General features: G+C 41.8%; 1 protein-coding gene across 3 annotated transcripts in view; it reads left to right on the forward strand.

Moving 5' to 3' along the window:
* CDH13 (cadherin 13) overlaps positions 1-20,360 on the forward strand; it is a 1,164,779-nt gene that overhangs the window by 714,338 nt on the left and 430,081 nt on the right. For all 3 annotated transcript variants that reach the window (XM_005592649.4, XM_005592650.4, XM_045381798.2), the window contains one exon: positions 5,420-5,564. In XM_005592649.4, the coding sequence (XP_005592706.3) occupies positions 5,420-5,564 (145 nt within the window). The remainder of the gene's footprint in view (positions 1-5,419; positions 5,565-20,360) is intronic.

Here is a 20,360-nt window from a genome sequence, read left to right on the forward strand (position 1 = left end):
TAAAAACTGGGGAGTAATATTTGGGTTCAGACTCGGTACCAGCTTTGTATCAGACAGTTTCGTGTGTTATTTTACTTAATCTGCACCAAGATACTACAAAGTCACCATGCTAGGCTCTTATTAATAACACAAAAACCAGGATATGGAAAGGTGCATGGCCTGCTCAGAGCCTGGACTGGGTGTGTCAGCAAGATTCAATATCAGGTCTCCTGAATCCGGGTCCAGTGCTCTTTCCACAGCTGCTTAAAGCCCTCCACTCAGGCTTTCACAGATGTCCCCCACCTCCAGCAATTCTCCCCTCCACCTCTCCCACCAGTGCTGGTAGCATCTGGATCTCCCTCCCATGATCAGACAAGCTTTCCTAAGTGTGGGCAGGAAACCACTAGCACCAGAATCTCTCAAAGTGCTGGTTTAAACATAAATTCCTAAAGAATCTAACTTTTTACCCACGGGCCCCCTAATGATAAAGCTGAATGAGTTACTCCCCGCTGGGATATTTCGTCTCAATGGAGGAAAACAATTCTGTTGTGGGCCAAAAATCACACCACGGCTAAGGAAATGCAAGGCCCCCCAACACTCATTACCATCCTCTGTGAGCTTTCCCATCTCTGGGACCTCCCCATTTTACTTGGTTTTCTGCAATGTTTCAATTTTCAATTAGTAACCAATTCCCTTCTACCTGTTTTGTATTTGACAGCTTCTCAAGAAGTGATCAGGCAAAATAGGATTTTTAAGCATTCAGCATCCACAGTTGAAGATTAGAAGGAGATTGGAAAAAATTGATGTTTGTGGGAAATGTATGTGTATGTGTATATTTGTATGTGTATATTTGTACATGTGTGCTGTGTCTGTGGTATGTGTATATATGTCTGCCTGCATCTGAGTGAGTGTGTGTGTGTGCGCGCGTGCACACGTGCGCATGCTTCTCCAGATAGACCTACAGACAACATCTATCTTCCTGGCCTGTGTACTTGGGGGTGATGAATGAGTCCAACAGCCACATAGTGAAATTCCTAGCAGGTGGCAAGACTCAGCCTCCTATTTGGAGCTTATTTATTTTCCTATAGCTGAACCTGGGAATACAGTTCCCAAATTTCACAAGACCCTTGGATTTCCATCTCCAAACCCTGTGTCTCAGTACAACGTCACTCAAACAGTAATGTGCACTAGAATTCTCTAGAAACAATGTTAAAATGGACGAGTTTCCTAAGAAGGTTCTAGGCAGGACTGAGGAGCCTGCATTTCTAACCAGCTCCTGGGGGATGTCAATGCTGTTAGTACCTTTGAATAGCAAGGTACTAGAACACACAGCACAGACATTGGCCAGACATGTCATTGCTCAGAGTTCGGGCTACCTCCTATGGAATTAGTTATTAAATCCTGCGACGTTGGACAACTGTTTCTAGCTGTCGTTTATTGATTGCCCCTCTCATCTGGTTCCACAGCGGACGTTTTTTTGTTTATATCACACCTTCTTATTCCCATGCAGGTTAACGATTGAATCCAATAATAGAAATCCTCTTGTCTGAGGGGGTGGTCTCGAAGTAGGCAGTGAGGGGGCTGGATGGTTTCCATTTCCTTTGAGCAAGTATTTCATTGCCTTCTGCCATGGCTACCTATTTGTTTTTCTCACAGTAAGTTTCTACCAAGTGGCATCTTACTTCCAACATAAAGAACAAGCATCAGAATGCCTGTCTTTGAATGCATATGAGCTTGTTTTGTTTTTAGAACCCAAACATAGCCACTTGAATCTATCATGTAATTCAAAGGAAACAAGCATTGTTCCAGTCTTTTCAAACTAAGGATTTGTGTGCTTTGGGTATTTCAATTAGGAAGAAAGAAGGCAGGCAAGAACGTAATTGAACATTTATTCTCTGATACTGGAGGACGCGCTGGAATTTAAAAGCCTGACTTCAGAAAGTTTGGCATTTGCTAACTGCGGGTCTGACCTTCATATGAGAACAGTGATGAAAACTCATAGGAATGTCAGATTTTGTTATGGTATGTGATTGGGTGGATAAGGCTGTATTTACTAACAACTTCCTCATGCATACGCATGTGCTTAATTTTCATCCACGTCATTAATAAGATGATTTTAAAACTACATGAACCTCTATGTAAAACACAAACGTTTCCTATTATATATTTTATTCAGTCTATTATGTTTTCCTCTGTTGGGAAAAAGCATGATATACTTCTTTCTCATCTCTGCCTTCCCAGGGACGCATAGGAAGAAAATGTCTTCATTCTTCACTTGGTTTAGATTTTTTTACGCAAAAAATCTTGTATGGATGTAAGCCTTAACCTACTCCATTTGGAGTTGAGCAGAGCCCTAATTATTTGACTTGATCTTATACCATTTCCCACTCTCAAATTAGTTCCAAGATCATTCTTTCCTCAAAGTCTGCTATTGCTATTCCTGCTGTCTAGAAATCATTTTCCATGTATTTTTGTATGGCTATCTCTTTCCACTTTCTTGTCATTCAAGCCTCAGCTGAAACATTCCCTCAGCAATAAGGTTTTCTCCACCACTTATCTCGAATAGGTGCCCCCTGCCCTCCCACCACCCCCCACCACACACACACTTTTTCAATCATACTCTACACAGTGACGGAAATGTTCTACATCCATGTTGTCTAATATGGTAGCTACTACCCACATGTGACTATTGAGCACTGAAAACTTTCCTAGTTCGACTGGAGTACTGAGTTTTTTTCATTTTAATAAATATAAATTGCAATAGCCACATGCCGCTAGCAGCTACAGTATTTGATAGTGAAGCTTTCGTACTCAAACCTATCTCATGTCCTTCAAAGGCCTCATCTGTGACTGAAATTACCTTGTTCATATCTTTTTCTCTTGTTTATTGTCAGTCTCTCCATGCTAGGGTATCTTTCCTGATAACCACTGGATACCAGGGTGTTCAGCATGATGGCTAACATGTAGTGGGTCCTCAAATAATTCGTATTAAATTAACTTTAAGAAAATCCCACTTAACAGCACTTCACTGTTTTTAGAGAGCATTCCAAAGGTCTTGGCTTCTGTTGATATTATTGTCCTTTGAAAAGTCTGAGAGTCAAACTCTGAATAGTTTTGTATCATAAAATACCATTGGATTGTCTGTTTGCAAAATTGGTTTTCTGAGATTCGGCTCCACATTTTGCATTCATCCTAATCAATGGTGTCTCCTTAGTTTCTGCCTTTCTTTCTATTGTGTTAAGATGGATCTGTTGTCTGCCCTTCCCAGTTTCAGCATATTTGAATATTTGGCAAATGTGAATTCTGATTATCTATCCTACTTGTAACTTGTGATACTGGCCAAGTCTTATAGAATGTAGAATTTTAGGATTCAGATCCAAGATGTTTGTTTGGGCACAGTGGGTTTTTTTTTGTTTTTGTTTTGTTTTGTTTTGTTTTGTTTTTTCGGTTGAGTTAAAGTCAAGTCCTTGGCTATTTTGGGAAGATGAAAAACCAAACCTATGTTATTACATAAAATTGCCCCAAAGCTTTATTTTGATTGATTTCCTTTGTTAGCAGTATTCTCATAATAGCTTTAAAAAAACCATAAAAGTATAAGATTTCACTCTCTGTAACATCTCCTTTGTGTGCAGATATTAGGAGGCTCTGTTCACTTAATTTTTTCTTATTATTTGCATTATTTTATTTGCCCCAGAAATCAAGTGTGTATGTCTGTGTGTGAACTTGCTAGTAAAAGGATGAAGTAATGTTTAAAAAAAAAGAAAGAAAGAAAGAAAAAAATTATCTATGCACACATACCTGGTTTCGTTTTGCTCACTGCCTTCAAATTCTGTTCATATTTGTATGTCATATATGCATGATGCACATGTTATTTTGTGTATTTTTACTCAATATTCTAAGTCGATCAGTAAAGTTTAAAAATTATTGTATTGTAACATGTTGTGACACATTCATTCATTCAACTAGTTTGCTTCTACTGGACATTCAGGCGGACGCCAGTGTGATTTTATTATGAGAAATAACAATGCAGTGAATCGTTCCTGCAAACTTATATAGGATCAGGAGTGGTATAAAAATAGTACAAAGTATGAGTCTTTCATGGTTTCTGTTGAATTTTGCCATGCTTTTGAAAAGGATTATACTGGTTTACAATACCATCAGGTGGGATGTGACTGTACTGATTTATAACAAGAATGTTTGTCTTTCATTTTTCTAATTTGGGCTCGTTTTTGACAATGGTATCGATAATTGTAGCAACAATAGCAGCAGTTAATATTCTTGAGATATGTGACAGACCCTATATTAAATGCTTTAGAAATATTGTTTATAGTGGTTAAAAATGTGAGATCTGCAGGCAGACTTCCCAAGATCAAATCCGGACTCCACCATTTATCTCCTATTTGCTGTCATTCTGTCCTCTGTAAAAGGATCCAAAGGGTTATTATGATAATCAAGTGAGATAATTTAGTATAGAACCAAAGGAAGCACTGGATAAGTGTTTGTTATTATTCATAATAATGGGTGTTTTTTTAACCCCATTTACAGATGAGAAAACTGAGATCCAGTGTCTTGCTCAAAGTCACACAGACAGGGATGAGTTGTACTAGGATTCCAAATGCAGAGGCCCTTTTCTGACCAAAATACTCCTGTGCAGGAACCACCACTTATATCCAAGAAGAAGTATTACTCTTATCACTGAGTTAAATCAAGGTTGAATTAAGCACAGAAAATGTGCATGTAAGGTCCCTGTGATTCACTGGAAATCCCATGGCATAATTCTTTGTTTCCAAGACAAACAAAATCCTGTTTTTTTTTATGCTGCCTTCTTCATTGAGATCTGAAAGTGGTTCCCTGTAGAAGTGATTCATGGTCTTGTGAAATCCTCCGAGATTGTAAAGAGCCTGGTAGGCAGGAATCCCAAGATCTCATTCAGGCCCCTGCAAATTCTGAGTTCCTAGCTTTCCTGAGGAAAGCCCCCTATAAATACTGACTGATTTTCTCCTAAGAGATTGCCATAAACACTTTTGGTTACCTCTTAATGTACTTGGTTCATAACTGCTTAGTCAATCATTTTTATTAGCATAACATTCTTTTTAAGCATAATGATATCGGGAGAACAGAAATGATATAAGCATAATTTCTTGGCTATGACTGTTTACGTTTTGGGGTTTTTTGTTTGTTTGTTTTAACTTTCTTTGCAGATTTGATGAATTAATTGTAAATTTCCCAAGGGGGATCTAAAGTGAACTGATCTTTGCCTTTTATTCTGGAATGTTTCATTTCTATTCTAGTCCCAGTGACTATCCATTGAGACCAAAGTTTCAATATTGCCAAGGGCTCATAAAATTGCTGATATAACCTACTTTCTCTAGAGAATCTTATTTCAATTTTCATAATGAATTAATATCTTCTTTCTCCCCCAATCTCTTTGCTCAAATAGCTATTTGTGGAGACCACTGATGTCAATGGCAAAACTCTTGAGGGGCCGGTGCCTCTGGAAGTCATTGTGATTGATCAGAATGACAACCGACCGATCTTTCGGGAAGGTCCCTACATCGGCCACGTCATGGAAGGGTCACCCACAGGTATGTCACGTTGACTTACCTTTAGCATAATGGCTTGGAGAGAGGCACACGATGATCTTTGTGGATTCTAGGGACTGTCTTATGGCTGTTCCAACTTGTCTGCTTGTATCCACATTGACTTATTACTTGCCTGCATGGAAGCCAGGTTGGAAAGCTAAAGTGCAAAGCTTGACCAAGGTGTTGCAAGTTATGAAAATCTCTTTCATTGTCTCTGAAGATGATCCTCCAAGGATGACTGCCATCTAAGTCTCTAAGGCATGGCTAATGTTGGGCACCATGTAAATATCCAGCTTACCTTTTGGTCCAAGGTCCAAGGTCCAAGGCTAAACTTTGTGCTATAGCAAGGCTTTGATGAGAATTGGGTCCTCATTACAAACTCCTCAGTTATTTCTTTTCATAGTGGCCTTTTAATAAGAACTATTTTAGTAAAATAGGTAGGACTTTTTCCCTTCCCTTAGAAGATGTGCATGAAGAGAGCTTTTGTCTTCAGAGGACCAAAAGGAAGATGTTTGATATCTCTCTCCGGAAATGCATGTGCCTACTGTTATAGAAGTCACTCAAGGTTACTATAGAGCTCCTGCTATCTTTTCCCATGTTTATCCTTTCTATCAGGGATGGTTTTAGAATTTAGAGCTTCCTTTTTTGGCCCAATACATATTAATTAAAGTATGCCATAGCCAGCAGCTGAAGTCACTCCTGAGTATAATACTTGAGAAAATGAAAGAATAAAACAGAAAAATTCCTCTTCAGCTGGACTTTGATTTTCATCTTTAAAATACACTTGAGTGAAAAAAAAAACACCATATTAAGAGTGTCGTGTTGCTGTTCCTAGATTATGCCCAAATAAGTAAAATAGTGATTCATCAGACCAGACAGGAGATGAGAGCTACTTTTACTATTTTTCCCCCTTTGCTGAATTGATGGGATCTATCAATGACATGTAGATACATGAAACTCTGGAAATGTTACCATGGTAACCTTCCCAGACAACCAGGTGAATAATTGTATGCAAGATGCCTAAAACCTCCCGTCAGCTTCAAGGAGCTGGGTCTTCATGTGCTGCATCAGATCCCCCAAGGGCAAGATCGACCCTCTTCCTTCCCAGCTTTAAATACACTCTAGAAATGAGAGTGAATGCATTGCGTGTGTGCCAGAGGGTGTTTGAGGGGAGTGTTGGAGCCAGAGGAGCAATGACAGGTCTAGAGAGAAGGAGAGAGGGCAGGTGAAGGGAGGTCAGGTCATTTTAGGGCAGACAGTCCACGTGGCCCCTCTCTGTGAGCTGCTTTTGATGGAGAGATGGCTTCTGGTGAGAAACACCCTGGAATTTGGATTTGATGTTTACAGAAATCTTCTTAAACAAGCTGATGTGCAGAACACATTAGGAGAACCAATGAGGAAAGCGATTAAAGAGGCCAAAGTTTGAGCAGAACAGAAAAATGATTCCCAGTTGCTATCTGTGGTACCCGGGCCCTGTGAGTGAGTGACTAGAATTCAGATGGGCTGGAAAAGTGTTCTAAATGTAAATGACAGTGCTTACATTTGGTATGGCTGTGAGCTCGCACATGTCTTTGTATATTATGTGTGTATATGATTAGACGGTGTCCAATTTTCCTCCCACTGTGCCTGTCCTTAAAGTTTAGAAAAGAATTTTAGATTTTATTGCTGTATATACATGTAATATTTTTTGAAGGAAGATAGAGTTCTTTATGCACATTGAGTTTCTTAAATCACAGAGTTATTCAGTTAGGGACAGACAGTTCTCCTGCAAAACATAAACCACCTCAAATATCTATTTATGATTGGTATTATCCTGTAAAAATATATAAAGACTCAGGTGTCTGTATGGATTCATTGTTTTCTTTTTCAGCACCCTCTGGGTTGGACTGTAGAGCTCGAACTGAAATAGAATCAGTCAGATTTGGGATCCAGAATGTGGAAATGTTGCAAACAACTTTCAAATAAAAAGCCACTTAGATTACTTAGCATCCTGTAAGAGAGTTGCAGGCAAGATGGCCCCATGAGGCCAGTGGGGATCTGAGGAAGAAGACAGTATCCTCTTTCCAACCTCTTCTTCAATTTAAATTGCTTACAAGTAATGACAAACCCTAACTGGCTATAAAAATGATCGCCTCTTTTATTTCCATCATGCTCTGCTCTTCTGTGGCTCGTAGAATCCCATGTGTTGTAGAAATTATTTGACACCCTCTGGGGTTGGGAGTGGTGGTGGGGGTAGGGATGGGGTTTGGGATGGGAATGGGGGTGGGGGTTGGGGTGGGACTTGGGGTGGGGCTTGGGGTGGAGTTTGGGGTGGGGATGGGGGTTGGGGTGGGGGGGCTGACTCTGGAAAAAGGTCCATGACTTTTCCATGCTCTCGCAAATAAAAGATGGGAGTCAGTGCTTGGGAGCCAGCCTGCATAACCTACCTTCAGATCATGTGCTCTTTCAACTGTCCCACTGAATTCATGGTGAAAACAGCCACCGGGTATCATACACTGAGTCAAGCACTTACTGTGTGCCAGCAGCCATATATGTACAACATAATTGCATCCATGATCCCACTTCCTGCCCTGAGGGGTAGATACCATATCCCTGTCTTACAGATGAGAAAACTGAATGTCAAAGAGGCTCAGGAACTTGCCAAAGTTACCTGGCTGGGGAAAACACACAATTAGCGTCTATGTCTCCAGCTTCAAAATTTGGTGAATGGTTGCTTATTTAGCTGGTAAGAGGCTGCCACATGTGCCTCAATTCTCGCAAATTCTGGCCACATCTGCACTGGCATCCTACTCAAAAGACTAGTCCAGGTCTGTCTACAATAGGCCACATTTGTTCCGGGGCCTTGTGTGAGTTACAAGAAACCCAAGAGCCAGCTGGGTGTGGTGGCTCACACCTGTAATCACAGCACTTTGGGAGGCGGAGGTGTGTGGATCATGAGGTCAGGAGTTGGAGACCAGCCGGGACAACATGGTGAAACCCCATTGCTACTAAAAATACAAAAATTAGCCGGATGCGGTGGTGGGCGCCTGTAATCCCTGCTACTCGGGAGGCTGAGGCAGGAGAATCACTGGAACCCAGGAGGTGGAAGTTGCAGTGAGCCAAGATCGCACCACTGCACTCCAGCCTGGGTGACAGAGAAAGAAGACTCCACCTAGGAAAAAAAACCCAGACCCGTTGGGTCTGCTCTCTCGTTTCCATGTTTTACACCACAGACTCTGCAGGCCCAGCTTGTGCAGTTCTATCAGATGAACTGATTTAGGTCCTGACAGAAAATGACTAGTTCTTCTGATGAAATAGCCAGGCCCATTGAATCACATCTAGCGTTCAACAGGGTTAAATGTTGAGGCCCTTGTCATCACTCACATCACTTTTTTCTGAGCCCACATAACCAAAGAAAGCTTCATGGGGCGCAGCCCTTGTGGCCTCACACAGCCCAGCGAACAGAAGGGTCCCATGCTCAGAAGGGCCTGGGGCTTGGTTTAATGTTTTGCTGTCACCATCTTGAAATTCTTAATAATCATTGAACAAGGTGTCTGCATTTTCATTTTACACTGAGTTCCACAAATTATGTGGCTGTTCCTGCTCACAGCATTGTAGCCTAGAGCTGTGTTTGACGCTCTGCTCAGCTATTTAACACAGTGAGACCTAGAAGTTACTGAAACTTCTAGAAGCCTCTGCAAATGAGGATAGAATATAACAGCACCTACCTTAGAGAAACATTATGTGAGGATTCAGTCAGACAATGTGCTTCACCCAGTGCTTAGGGAATAATAAATGTATAAGGAATGCCTCTGTATCGTTAACACTGCAATTATTATTTTTACTCTGGTAGTGTACCCTTTAGCAAAGGTAAAGCAAAGAGACACATGAGTCGTGTGAAGACAAATTCATCTTCCAACAAACCACACATCATTTTCATGTCCCCATGTGTTTCAATGCCCTCAGCACCAATCTATCACAAAGGAAGGTCACCCATATTTATCTGTATGTGCAGACAGGAGACGATTCCAGTTGCTCGGCGCTAAACTCCAGGGTATTGTTTTGGTGAATCATTGCTGGATGAAGGAAGATCAACAGAAAATAATGGTCTTTGACTTTGCAGATCATGAGTTGCTCCTTTCGCAGAGTCACAGGCATTGATATATGAGGCCCAAGCCAAGGCTCTGACTGCTCCGTGGGGGCAACCAGATCTCTTTGTGAGTCTGGTGTTTTCTGATGCCCAAGGTACGGTGTTTATGAGTAGGTGTTCATGAGTAGGGTGTAGAGGGTGAGAACTCTTGAAATTCCTAGAGGGCACTAATTCCAAGACCCGATCATGTCTTGTTGGCATCAATTCGTGGGTGTTTTGCCCTCCAGTGTTTTCCTGGGCACCTTTGAGAAGGGCTGCCCATGAGGAATGGCATCTCAGGCTCCCGCAGAAGCAGGCTCTGAGATGAAGATTGAGGTCTGTGGTTTACCTGAGAGGTACAGGGTATGGATACCAGGTAAGGTGAGGTATAGAAAAGAAAGTCAGACAACTTGAGGTGCATTATTATTATAATTTTTGAGACGGAGTTTTGCTTTTATTGGCCAGGCTGGAGTGCAATGGTATGATCTCCGCTCACTGCAACCTCTGCCTCCTGGGTTCAAGCAATTCTCCTGCCTCAGCCTTCCAAGTAACTGGGATTACAGACACTTGCCACCACACCCAGCTAATTTTTGTATTTTTAGTAGAGATGGGGTTTCACCACATTGGCCAGGCTGGTCTTGAACTCCTGACTTCAGGTTATCTGCCCATCTTGGCCTCCCATAGTGCTGGGATTACAGGTGTGAGTCACTGCGCCCAGCCCTTGAGGTGCATTATTAAACCAGCTCCTGGAGTGGGCAACTGCAGCTTTATCCTTTTGGGGGAGCTCTAGGAACTGACATTAAACACACACGTTAGAGTTATCTCAGCTGAGGGGCAGATAGCTGGGTCGTCTTCTCCCCCAAGCCTGATGATGAGACACTGGTTCAAAGCTGTCCCCAAGGGGGGCTTTAATTTCCAGGCACTTGCAGCCAGCTGTGCACAAGGACAACCTGGGATCCATCAGCTCGAATATCCTGTCCTCTTGAGGCCTTGGCCTTCCAACAAGTTCAGGAGCTGGCTGTAGGTTGTGTTCTCCCTCTGGCTTTTAGCCACCCCAAATGGCAGCCAGGGCAGCTGGGAGAATGGCAGCCCCCACCCTGGATGGGTGGGGCAGCTTTGAGAAAGATAGGTGGTGAGATCTCATGGAAGGAAAGAATTAGCTCCCAAACTGCATGACTGAGAAAGACGAATGTGGCGTTTACCTAGAGGTGCACGTTCTGAGTCCTGAAAGAGGCACATTGCTTAGGCATGTCTGATCCTTCTGCTTGAGGCTGTTGAAGACAAGCAGAGATTAGCAGTTACATCCTCATTGTCTAACTTCTAAAAGCCCAGCCACTTTCCCTCCCTCGCTTTCCTGTCTAAGTCCCTTTATTTATTTTTTTTCCATCCATTATGCTTATCAAGTGTCTACTCTGTGCTGGCACTATTCTAAGCTCTGAATGTGCAACACTGGACCTGACAGGTGCCGCTTGTTCCCTCCTGGTATTCATAGCTGAGGAGGGAGGACAGCAACGAATAACTAAGAAAGAAAACTGCGGCAAGTGCTACAACATAGCTGTACAGGATGCTCATCTCAGGAGGGGCCAAACCTAGTCTTGTAGTGAGAAGAGGCCACTCTGAAGAGATGATGTACGGAGTTTTTGTCTTTTATTTTTCCTCCAGGATCCACCTGAGCTCCTTTTCAAGACACAGTTCCTTTAATTTTTAAACACGTCCAGCCATTCCAGACATAAGAAAAAAACAGCCGATCAAGTGGCCTTTGGGACTAATGGCTATCCTGAGAGCTCAGCTTTGCTTGGAAGTTGCTATTTTCCAAAACAGCTTGAGCTAAATAAAGATGGCTAGGATAGTTGATGTTTGACACCTAACTCAGCAGACAGTCTTCAGGTTGTTGCTATGGCCTGGTAATAAAGTCCCTTTTCTGGTTACCTTTTTACTTGTTGCAGTAACTGTGATGAGGCTTTTCAACCCACTGAGTGTTAAGTTTTCTTTTGCTGGTATTTTCAGACTTTCACGCTGTAGGCTCCTCCATTCTCAACTGCCCCAACCAATCCTGTGTGTTTTTGGAATATCAGGCATGTGGCTATTTCATTTTTTTTTTCTTAGGTAGATATATTTTTTAAAAAATAAAGCAATTCTCTTCAAGAAGAGAAAAGAAACTTTTAAGAAACTGCAATCTCTCCCCAATCCCACCATCCAGAGATAACCACAGTTGACGTTTTAGTGAGCACAGTTCTGGGGTTCTCTCCTGGCATCTCTACAGAGAGAGATGCAGGTGCACAGTTTTACAGATGGGAGCTTTATGTGCTTTTCTGTAAATCTCCTTCTTCACTCCTCAGTGTCCTATGGACATTTTTGTAATTCAGTAAACATCAAGTTACATCATTGTTTTAAACAGCTAGAGTCTGGATCTACCATTGTCTACTTAACCAATTTCCTGTTGGCTTAAGTTGTTTTCACTTTTCTACACTTCCATCAATTCTGCAGAGGAGAGCTCATCTCTTCCCATGTTTGTGACAATTTCTTTAGGATACGTTTATATGAGTAGGATTAATGGGATGGTGGATATGCCTCATTATGTTTTAATCCCTATTCAGGTGATGCTTCTAATCAGAGGATTTTAGTCTGTATCTTGGCTAAGCTTGTTCATGCAGCAGGATACAATAGTCTTTCTTTTCACACATGAACACACTGATGGATATTTTTGTTTGTTTCTCCAGATGACACTCAGTATCTACAAGTTTTTGTGGTCATTTCACTAGCTGTTTTGTAGATTGTGGATGGTCTTGCTATGGAATCCTCACTGGGTATTGTGGTGGAGGCAGAGGAATGCAGTGGTTGAGACTGGCCCCTTTCCTCAGGTCATCACTGGAATTTTAGGCAAGGAGCAGTGCCCAGGGATGGTATCATTAACATGCTGCAGAGCCCTTGCCACTGGAGGAGACAGCACTTGAGTTATGGTACACTTCACTCCAGTACAGGTGATCATAAAACAAATTTTATGAAAGAGTTGCATAATCCAATCAGAGACCATTTCCCAAAGGGAAAATTCAGAACTAAATGGTATGGAAAGTATTATCTGAACTTCACTAGCTATTGACTCCACCTAGTCATTCAAGAGAAAAGGGAATGCTTGTACACTGTTAGTGGAAATGTAAACTAATACAACCGTATGGAAAGTATGGATAGTTCTCAAAAAAACTAAAAATAGAACTTCCATTTAATCCTGCAATCCTTCTGCTGGGTGTCTACACAAAGGAAAAAAAGCCACTGTATCAAAAAGACACCTGCCCTCATGGTTATCGCCACATATATTTATCACCACACCATACGTACATACACACACACAGTGGAATACTATTCAGCCATATAAAAGTATAAAATCATGGCTTTGGCAACAATGTGAATGGAACTGGAGGCTATTGTCTTAGGTGAAATAGCTCAGAAAGTCAAATACTGCATGCTGTCACTTATAAGTCAGAGCTAAATCATGTGTACACATGGACATAGAGTATGGAATAATAGACATGGAATAATAGACATTGGAGACTCAGAAGGGTGGAAGCCTGGCAAGGGTGTAAGCTGTGAGAAATTACTTAATGAGTACAATGTATGTTACTCGGGTGATAGTTACACTAAAAACCAAGAGTTCACCACTGTGCAACATATCTGTGTAACACAACTGCACTTGTACCCATTAAATGTATACGAATTAAAAAAAAAAAAAGGAATCTTTTCCAAGTTGCTCCTACCTATGTCTGAAGGTCCTCTGGTGATATCTCACACCGGCTCAGAACTAAGGCCGTTGGCTCCCTTGTCGTAGCCATTAGGATTTCCCTCCTCCGTATCTCAGGCCCACCCTAATAGGCACCATTGCACGTATTAGAACTCTTGGCTGCTGGCTCACGGGAGCTGGATACCAAAGCATCTGCTGGGACAGGAGAGAAGGCCTGAACCCCTTTGTTCTGGCAGAAGAGTATCTAACCAACCAACAGAATGTGGATAACTATGAAGACAACTCCTATCATTTTTACTCATAGCTCACTCCTCCTAAATTCATGCATGCATCTCTGGGGCTGGAGATCAATTCCAGATGGATAACCCATTGTCTCCTGAAACACTCTCCTCTTTAACCATGAAGTCTTATGCCTGGACTAGCCTCTGCATCTGCCTCTCCTCTGCTCATCACCCATGCTCATATCATTCACGTTAGACCTTTGTATTCTGGGTGAACTGGGGAGATGTGGCCCTTGGGTTCACTTTGTTTACTTGTAAAAATAAATGCTTGATAGCCCTGCCCACTAATTTTTTCAATATATTTTAGGCCCAGGCTGGGAGCCATGCTTCCATCACTTTATATTTGGAAGAGGGAAGGATTTGTGGCATCAAATATTTAAAAATAAAAGTAAAAATGTTAAAATTAATTGAATAACTTAACGAAAATAATAGCTTAAAGTGGCAGCAGGACAAAGGAGCATTTGTAGCTTCAGAAACGTGCTGATCATTCTGCAGTCTTTTGAAAAGATAAACCTGTCAGGAATCTCTAGCCAAAACGAAAATTGGTGATGGTTGAGCAGCTGCAAACAAAAGTGAAAAAGTCCTTGAGTTGTCCTAGCACAGAGCATGCTCACCAGCATCGCTGGATCCCATCCCTGATACCAAAGGATCCACTCTGAATAGCCCAGCAATTTTTAGCACTGCAGCTAAGTAAAACAGAGTGGCAGATCCAAATGTCATTAAACATAATTTCAGGGAAAACCTTATTTCAAATCAATTCCTCATAACCATTTCATCAGTAAATGCATTCAACAAGTATTTATTGGGCAGTTTCTATAAGTCAGATAATATTCTAGGGGCTGGGGATATAGCAATGACCAAGACCGTTTGGACCTCTATTCTTTTCTTTTCTTTTTTTTTTTTCTTTTTTTGAGACAGAGTCTTGCTCTGTCGCCCAGGGTGGAGTGCAGTGGCCGGATCTCAGCTCACTGCAAGCTCCGCCTCCCGGGTTCACGCCATTCTCCTGCCTCAGCCTCCCGAGTAGCTGGGACTAAAGGCGCCCGCCACCTCGCCTGGCTCGTTTTTTGTGTTTTTTAGTAGAGGTGGGGTTTCACCGGGTTAGCCAGGATGGTCTCGATCTCCTGACCTCGTGATCCGCCCGTCTCGGCCTCCCAAAGCGGAACTCTATTCTTAAGACATTGCCACCTTCCTGGGGGGAGAAAGGTGCCAACAAAAATGGTTAAACCAGATAATTTAAGTTTTGGATAAAATAAAACAAGGTACATTGTTTTATTGACGTAAGGTCAAGAAAAGTCCTCTCTAAAGAGGTGATGTTGAAGCTGAGCCCAGTGAGGATAAAGGAGTCTACCATGTAAGGGCGTGGAGAAAGGACGTTCCAGACACAGGGGCCACCAAGTGCAGAGACCTGAGGCAGGAATGACCTGAGGGACGGTAGTACCAGGTGAGACAGGGAGATGGGCAAGGGCAAGATCCTTCTCAGCATGAGTCAACAAACTATGGGCCATGGGCCAAATCTGTCTCTGCCCGTTTTTTTTTTTTTAAATAAAGTTATTAGAATACAAACATGCCCATGCATTCATGTGTTGACTACGGCTGCTTTCGCACCGTGATGGCAGAATTGGGCAACTGGGACAGAGACTGTATATTCCGCGGAGGAAAAAGTAGGTAATACCTGATCCTCTGCAAATAAAAAGTTTGTAGACCCCTGGCTCAGAGCTCCGTAAGTTTTGATTACATTTTAAACTTAGTAGGAAACCCTTGGGTGATTTTAAGCAAGAGAGCGGTTAGATATGATTTTACTGTTGAAAAATGACTTTTGATATTCTGTGGAGAGAGAAATAGGGAAACAAGGCATTTCAATGTTCTAGGCATGAGAGGACCATGGCAGCTATGGAGATGGAGAGAAGAGATAACATAAGATTTTTGCAGCAAGTGTGTGACAAATTGGAAAATTCTAAATATTGACTCATTTTATGATGCTAGCTTATTGTGACTGATGCCATCTATATGGAATTACAATAATACTGTAAACCTTAATGGGTTTATAATTTTTCTGCAAGTGTACGTTCAGTTCCCTTTCTCAGCAACACAGTTAAAACCAGGAGAACCAAATGGTTTTCTCTTCATCCTTCAACTTCCAACATTTAGCAGAGTCCCAAGCCCGAATTACCCACCAATAAATTCCACTGGATGAACAAATGGCCCCAAAGGCCAGAAAGCCTGAATCCTGACAAACTGTTTTTTAATTTAATTTTTAAATAAATGGTTGTATTTATTGAAAATGTATTCATTCCTTCAACAAATATCTTTAGAGTACTTGCTGTATACCAGGTAAACTATTTAACGAGGATGGGGTTGGAGGGGGTTAATGCATGAAACAGAATGGAGCCTGACTCCGTAGAGCTTGCGGACTAAAGAGCAAGTCAAGAAATAAAGCATCACTGCTGCACAGGGGAATGTCAGTAGGCTACTGGGAGAATCTCCCTAGGATTCAGGGAGGGAGATGATGCCTGTCCAGGGTAACAAAGGAGGGGTAATCAGCTGTATATTTTTCTAGCACTATTATGTACTGGATATGGGTCCAGTTTCCACACCTACCTTTTAAAGCAGTCATCACAAACGTTTGACAATTGAGGAAACGGACACTCAGGGAGGTTAGGTGACTCCCCTGTGGTCACACAGCTGGTGGGTGATGAAGCTCAGATTGAAACTCAGACCTGTATGATTTTAATTCCTTTGCTTTTTCATTTCCTCCCCATCCACAACACCCACTGTCCTTTAAGTATTTCACCCATGATGATGTTGCAAGTAATCCCAAAGCTACTACCTTAAATGTAAGAGAGCATTTTCTTACATGCATAGATGAGTGAGTTTATTGTCGTGTGTGTGTGTGTGTATGTGTGTGTGTGTAGATGAGAGAAAGAAAGAGAGAGAACACTACCAACCTTCCTTAGTCATTTTATGGTAGCCCAGCTTGCCAGGTAACTCCACACAGCCCATCCTTACTGGTGGTGACCTCAAATAAAGCTAGATTCTCCCCCTAGCGGTAGTTTGAGAGATGCTCAAGAACTCGAAGATTCATAAAGCATGCTGAGCCATCCATCAGTCAAGACAGTCTACAAATGTCAGAAAAGATTGATAATCAGCAGGGAGCTTGATAAAGCAGCTTTTACTGCAGCACCGTTGCTCTAAGACTCCGATCCCTTCGGAGAACGCAGTCTAGAGCTGCTACTTCCATTTATCTATACAAATACCTTTGAATCACTTTACCTTAATATATATACAGTAAGATTTTTTTAAAGCCCTGAATAATTTATGTATAGAACCACCTCCCTTCTTAACCAAATGGAAGAGATTCAGCATGCTAAGTTCAATGGGAAGAGGGCATATAAAATCCCTTTCAAGTATATGTCTTATAAAATATAGGTCATGAATTGGGTTTTTCAGTATCAAAGAAAAAATTTTAATAGACTTACAGCTTTCTTGCTTTAATTATGGGTGCATTTTTTTTTTAAAAAAAAAAAACAAGTATAGTACCCAAAGCTATTTTATTATTCAGAAGACTGGCTCTTTTCAAAGAAGTCTCGAAAGTTTGGTTTGGGGAATTCTTGTGTTTTCTTTCTTGCTCCAGTTTTCCACTTTTCTTTAGTGTGTCACCATGTTTATCTTCTATGATCCTAGTTTCTAACAGGCTTCTAACATGGATGCCTTCCTCTTGGAGGCGGATGAGGGGGTCATGTTCCTACAGTCAGGCTCTGTATCCTTAAAAAGGGGCCTGCTTTTCAGAGTGATGGAGGAGATTCCTGGCCTGTTCCCCTGGCCCATCAAATCCAGACTCCAGAGCTGCTTTGCCATCTGTTCCTCTCCTTCCTTCTCATTTCTGCAATTTTACCCCCTCTCTAGCTGAAGAGGTTCTATGCGAGTTGGCTCACACTAAAGTCATAGGCCAGGGCTAGAGGGGATGACTTGAATAGTAACATATGTGTATACATATACATGTGTATGTGTCTGTACATTCACATCCACACACATGAAATTAACTCTGTCTGTGATGCACCATTCAAAACTGTCTGTATAGGTTTTCACTAACTTTGGTAACTACATTCGATGTGGTGTAACTGGAAATGTTGACCCACGCAACTACAACTCAGGTAACCCAAGAGACTACTACTGCTGGCAGAGTCGTATTTGGTGATTTCAGACACCAAGAAGCAGTAGTCCAAGTTTGAATGATTTTGTCCCCAGGAGACACTTTGGGTTCCACACTAGGGAAGGAGAGGGTACAGCCGACATCGAGCAGGCCAAGGCCAAGGACTGCTAAACATACTTCAATGCACAGAACAGCCTCCACCACAAAGAATCATTTGGCTCAAACTGTCAGTAGTGCCAAGGTTTCTCCCTAAATGGAGAAAACGAGGAGTTTTAGTTATAAAGCCCAAATGTAAGGTTGGCAGGAGAGAGGCTACAAATTGTAGGCGTTGGTTGGTACCTTTTTATGGTGAGCTACAGGAACCCACTCCTCTAAGCAGGATCAGTGGACATGGAGCTCATTTTAACAGTGAGCATTTTTTGAGTGGGAGATGTTGCCAGGTCTTCTGCTGAGGGCTTCCTGTGTGTTATTTCATGGACTTACCACAGCAGTCTAGAGGCGGATGCTATGATCATCTCCATGTCCCAGTGAGGAAACTGAAACTTCAAGAAGCTGCAAAGCGAACTGTCCAGCAGAGCAGAAGCATTTTGTTCAAAATCCATTCTGCTGTCCTTTAGTAACAGACCCCAGCGTACCTTAGTAGCAGGTGTCCGTATGAAGAAGGGTATTGCCCAGCCTCCCTTGTAGCTAAATGTGGTGATGTGAGGAAGTACTGACCGATGAGCTAGAAGCAGGGATCTATGTTAGACTTCCGGGATGGATACTGAAAGGAACCAACTCACCTAGGAAGAGTACCCTGTATTCTTCTCCTACCACGTATTTATTTTGCTGTCTGGAGTAGAGATATGATGGCTAGAACTCAAGCAGCCACCTTGCCCTGTGACATGGCCTCAAGGATAGAAATCATGTGCTAGGAAGGAAGGACAAAACACAGAATAAGACCTGATTCTGTTGCCTGTGAAATGCCATGGCAGCCCTGGATTGCCTCTCTCCAGAATTATTTTACATAAGATAATTATGAACCTCTGTCTTATGTAACTCACTGTTATGTTGAGTTCTCTGTATTTGTAGCCAAATCTAATAACAGCTGAAATATGCAGCATCACTCAACCAGTAAAAATCAGAGCCCAGACTATTTGACGTTGAGGCAAGCCGTGCTTTTTAACCACTGTGCTGTGCTGCTCGAGACATAAGCCCACTTCCTCCTCTGTATGCCTTTCATGCACCAGTTTTCGTATAGTAATCAGAAAATTGAGTCTTTATTGGAACAAAAATGCTCTTTGTCTCCTCTGTTATCTTAGAGTTCCTTCCAGAAAGCATTCTAAGGCCTCTTTGACATTAGATATTTTTATTAGGTTAGGAAAAAAAAAAAAAAACCCACTGCCTTATGATGGAAACTGTCGTAGCTTAGTTATTTTGATTTCCTACTATTACTGTAATTTCAGATCACAGTCTAGTACTAATAATCTGAAAAGATTCCAATAATGCACACCATGATGGGGCTGCCGTTTATGTCAGTGTGCTGGCTTCATGTCCACATTCCAGGGACCAGAGAGGAAAGCTTTAAAGGGCTCTAGAAGGTTCTCAGAGAATATTAATTTTTTCCTTGCCAGTGAATCAAGTTGAAGTCCATCATAAGAAAGTACCTGTGAGTTCATCAAGGAGATCGAAGGATTCTGACAAGGGTACAGCACAAGGGTTGAGATGGCTGACTCCTATCTCCAAAAGATCTGGCTTTCAGCTGTGTTTCCACTGCAATTATGAGACCTTAAACATGTTATCTTACCTCTCTGAGCTTTGAATAACTCCTTTGATTATGAGACTAATAGTAGTGCCCCGAAAGAATGGCTGTGACTGTTCTATGAGCAAGTAGATATCAGGCTTTGAGCACCATGAACAACAAAATGCCGCATGGGTTACAAATACTGGCAGCCACCAATGGCTTCTTTTCAGTGGTGCTGGTTCAGGAGGGTCTTAGTGTCATCACCCAGCAGCTTACAGCAATTGGAAAGAGACCCATGGAGCTGAATTCTAGTCCTGGCTCCTTCTCTTATCAGCTGTGTTAATTTGAGCCTCCATTTCCTCTACTGAATTGGTGATAATCTTCTGTGACAGCACTTTGTACGAGTTTGAATTGGGCACATTTGAAATGATTCATTATAGAAATATAAATAAAAATTTATTTGTGCACAGGATTAGAAACAATGTGCTCTCCAAATTTTAAATATTTGTCACAAATTTGTAATTTCAAAGTGGTTGTCAGGATTCGGATTCTCTCTCTCACTCTTTCTCAGTTTCAATGAGATATAATTCATATACCGTACAATTTACCAATTCATCCATATAAAATTTGTAGTTCACTGGTTTTTAGTATATTCACAGAATTGTGCGTTTATTGCCACCATCAGTTTTGAATATTTCTCTTATCCCAGAACGAAACCCTGTAGCCATTAGAAGTTATTCCTCATAGTCTTAGGACACCACAAACATACTTTCTGTTTCTATAAATTTGCCTGGCTGGACA

Source organism: Macaca fascicularis, chromosome 20, assembly GCF_037993035.2.
Source record: "Macaca fascicularis isolate 582-1 chromosome 20, T2T-MFA8v1.1".
Lineage (NCBI taxonomy): Eukaryota > Metazoa > Chordata > Mammalia > Primates > Cercopithecidae > Macaca > Macaca fascicularis.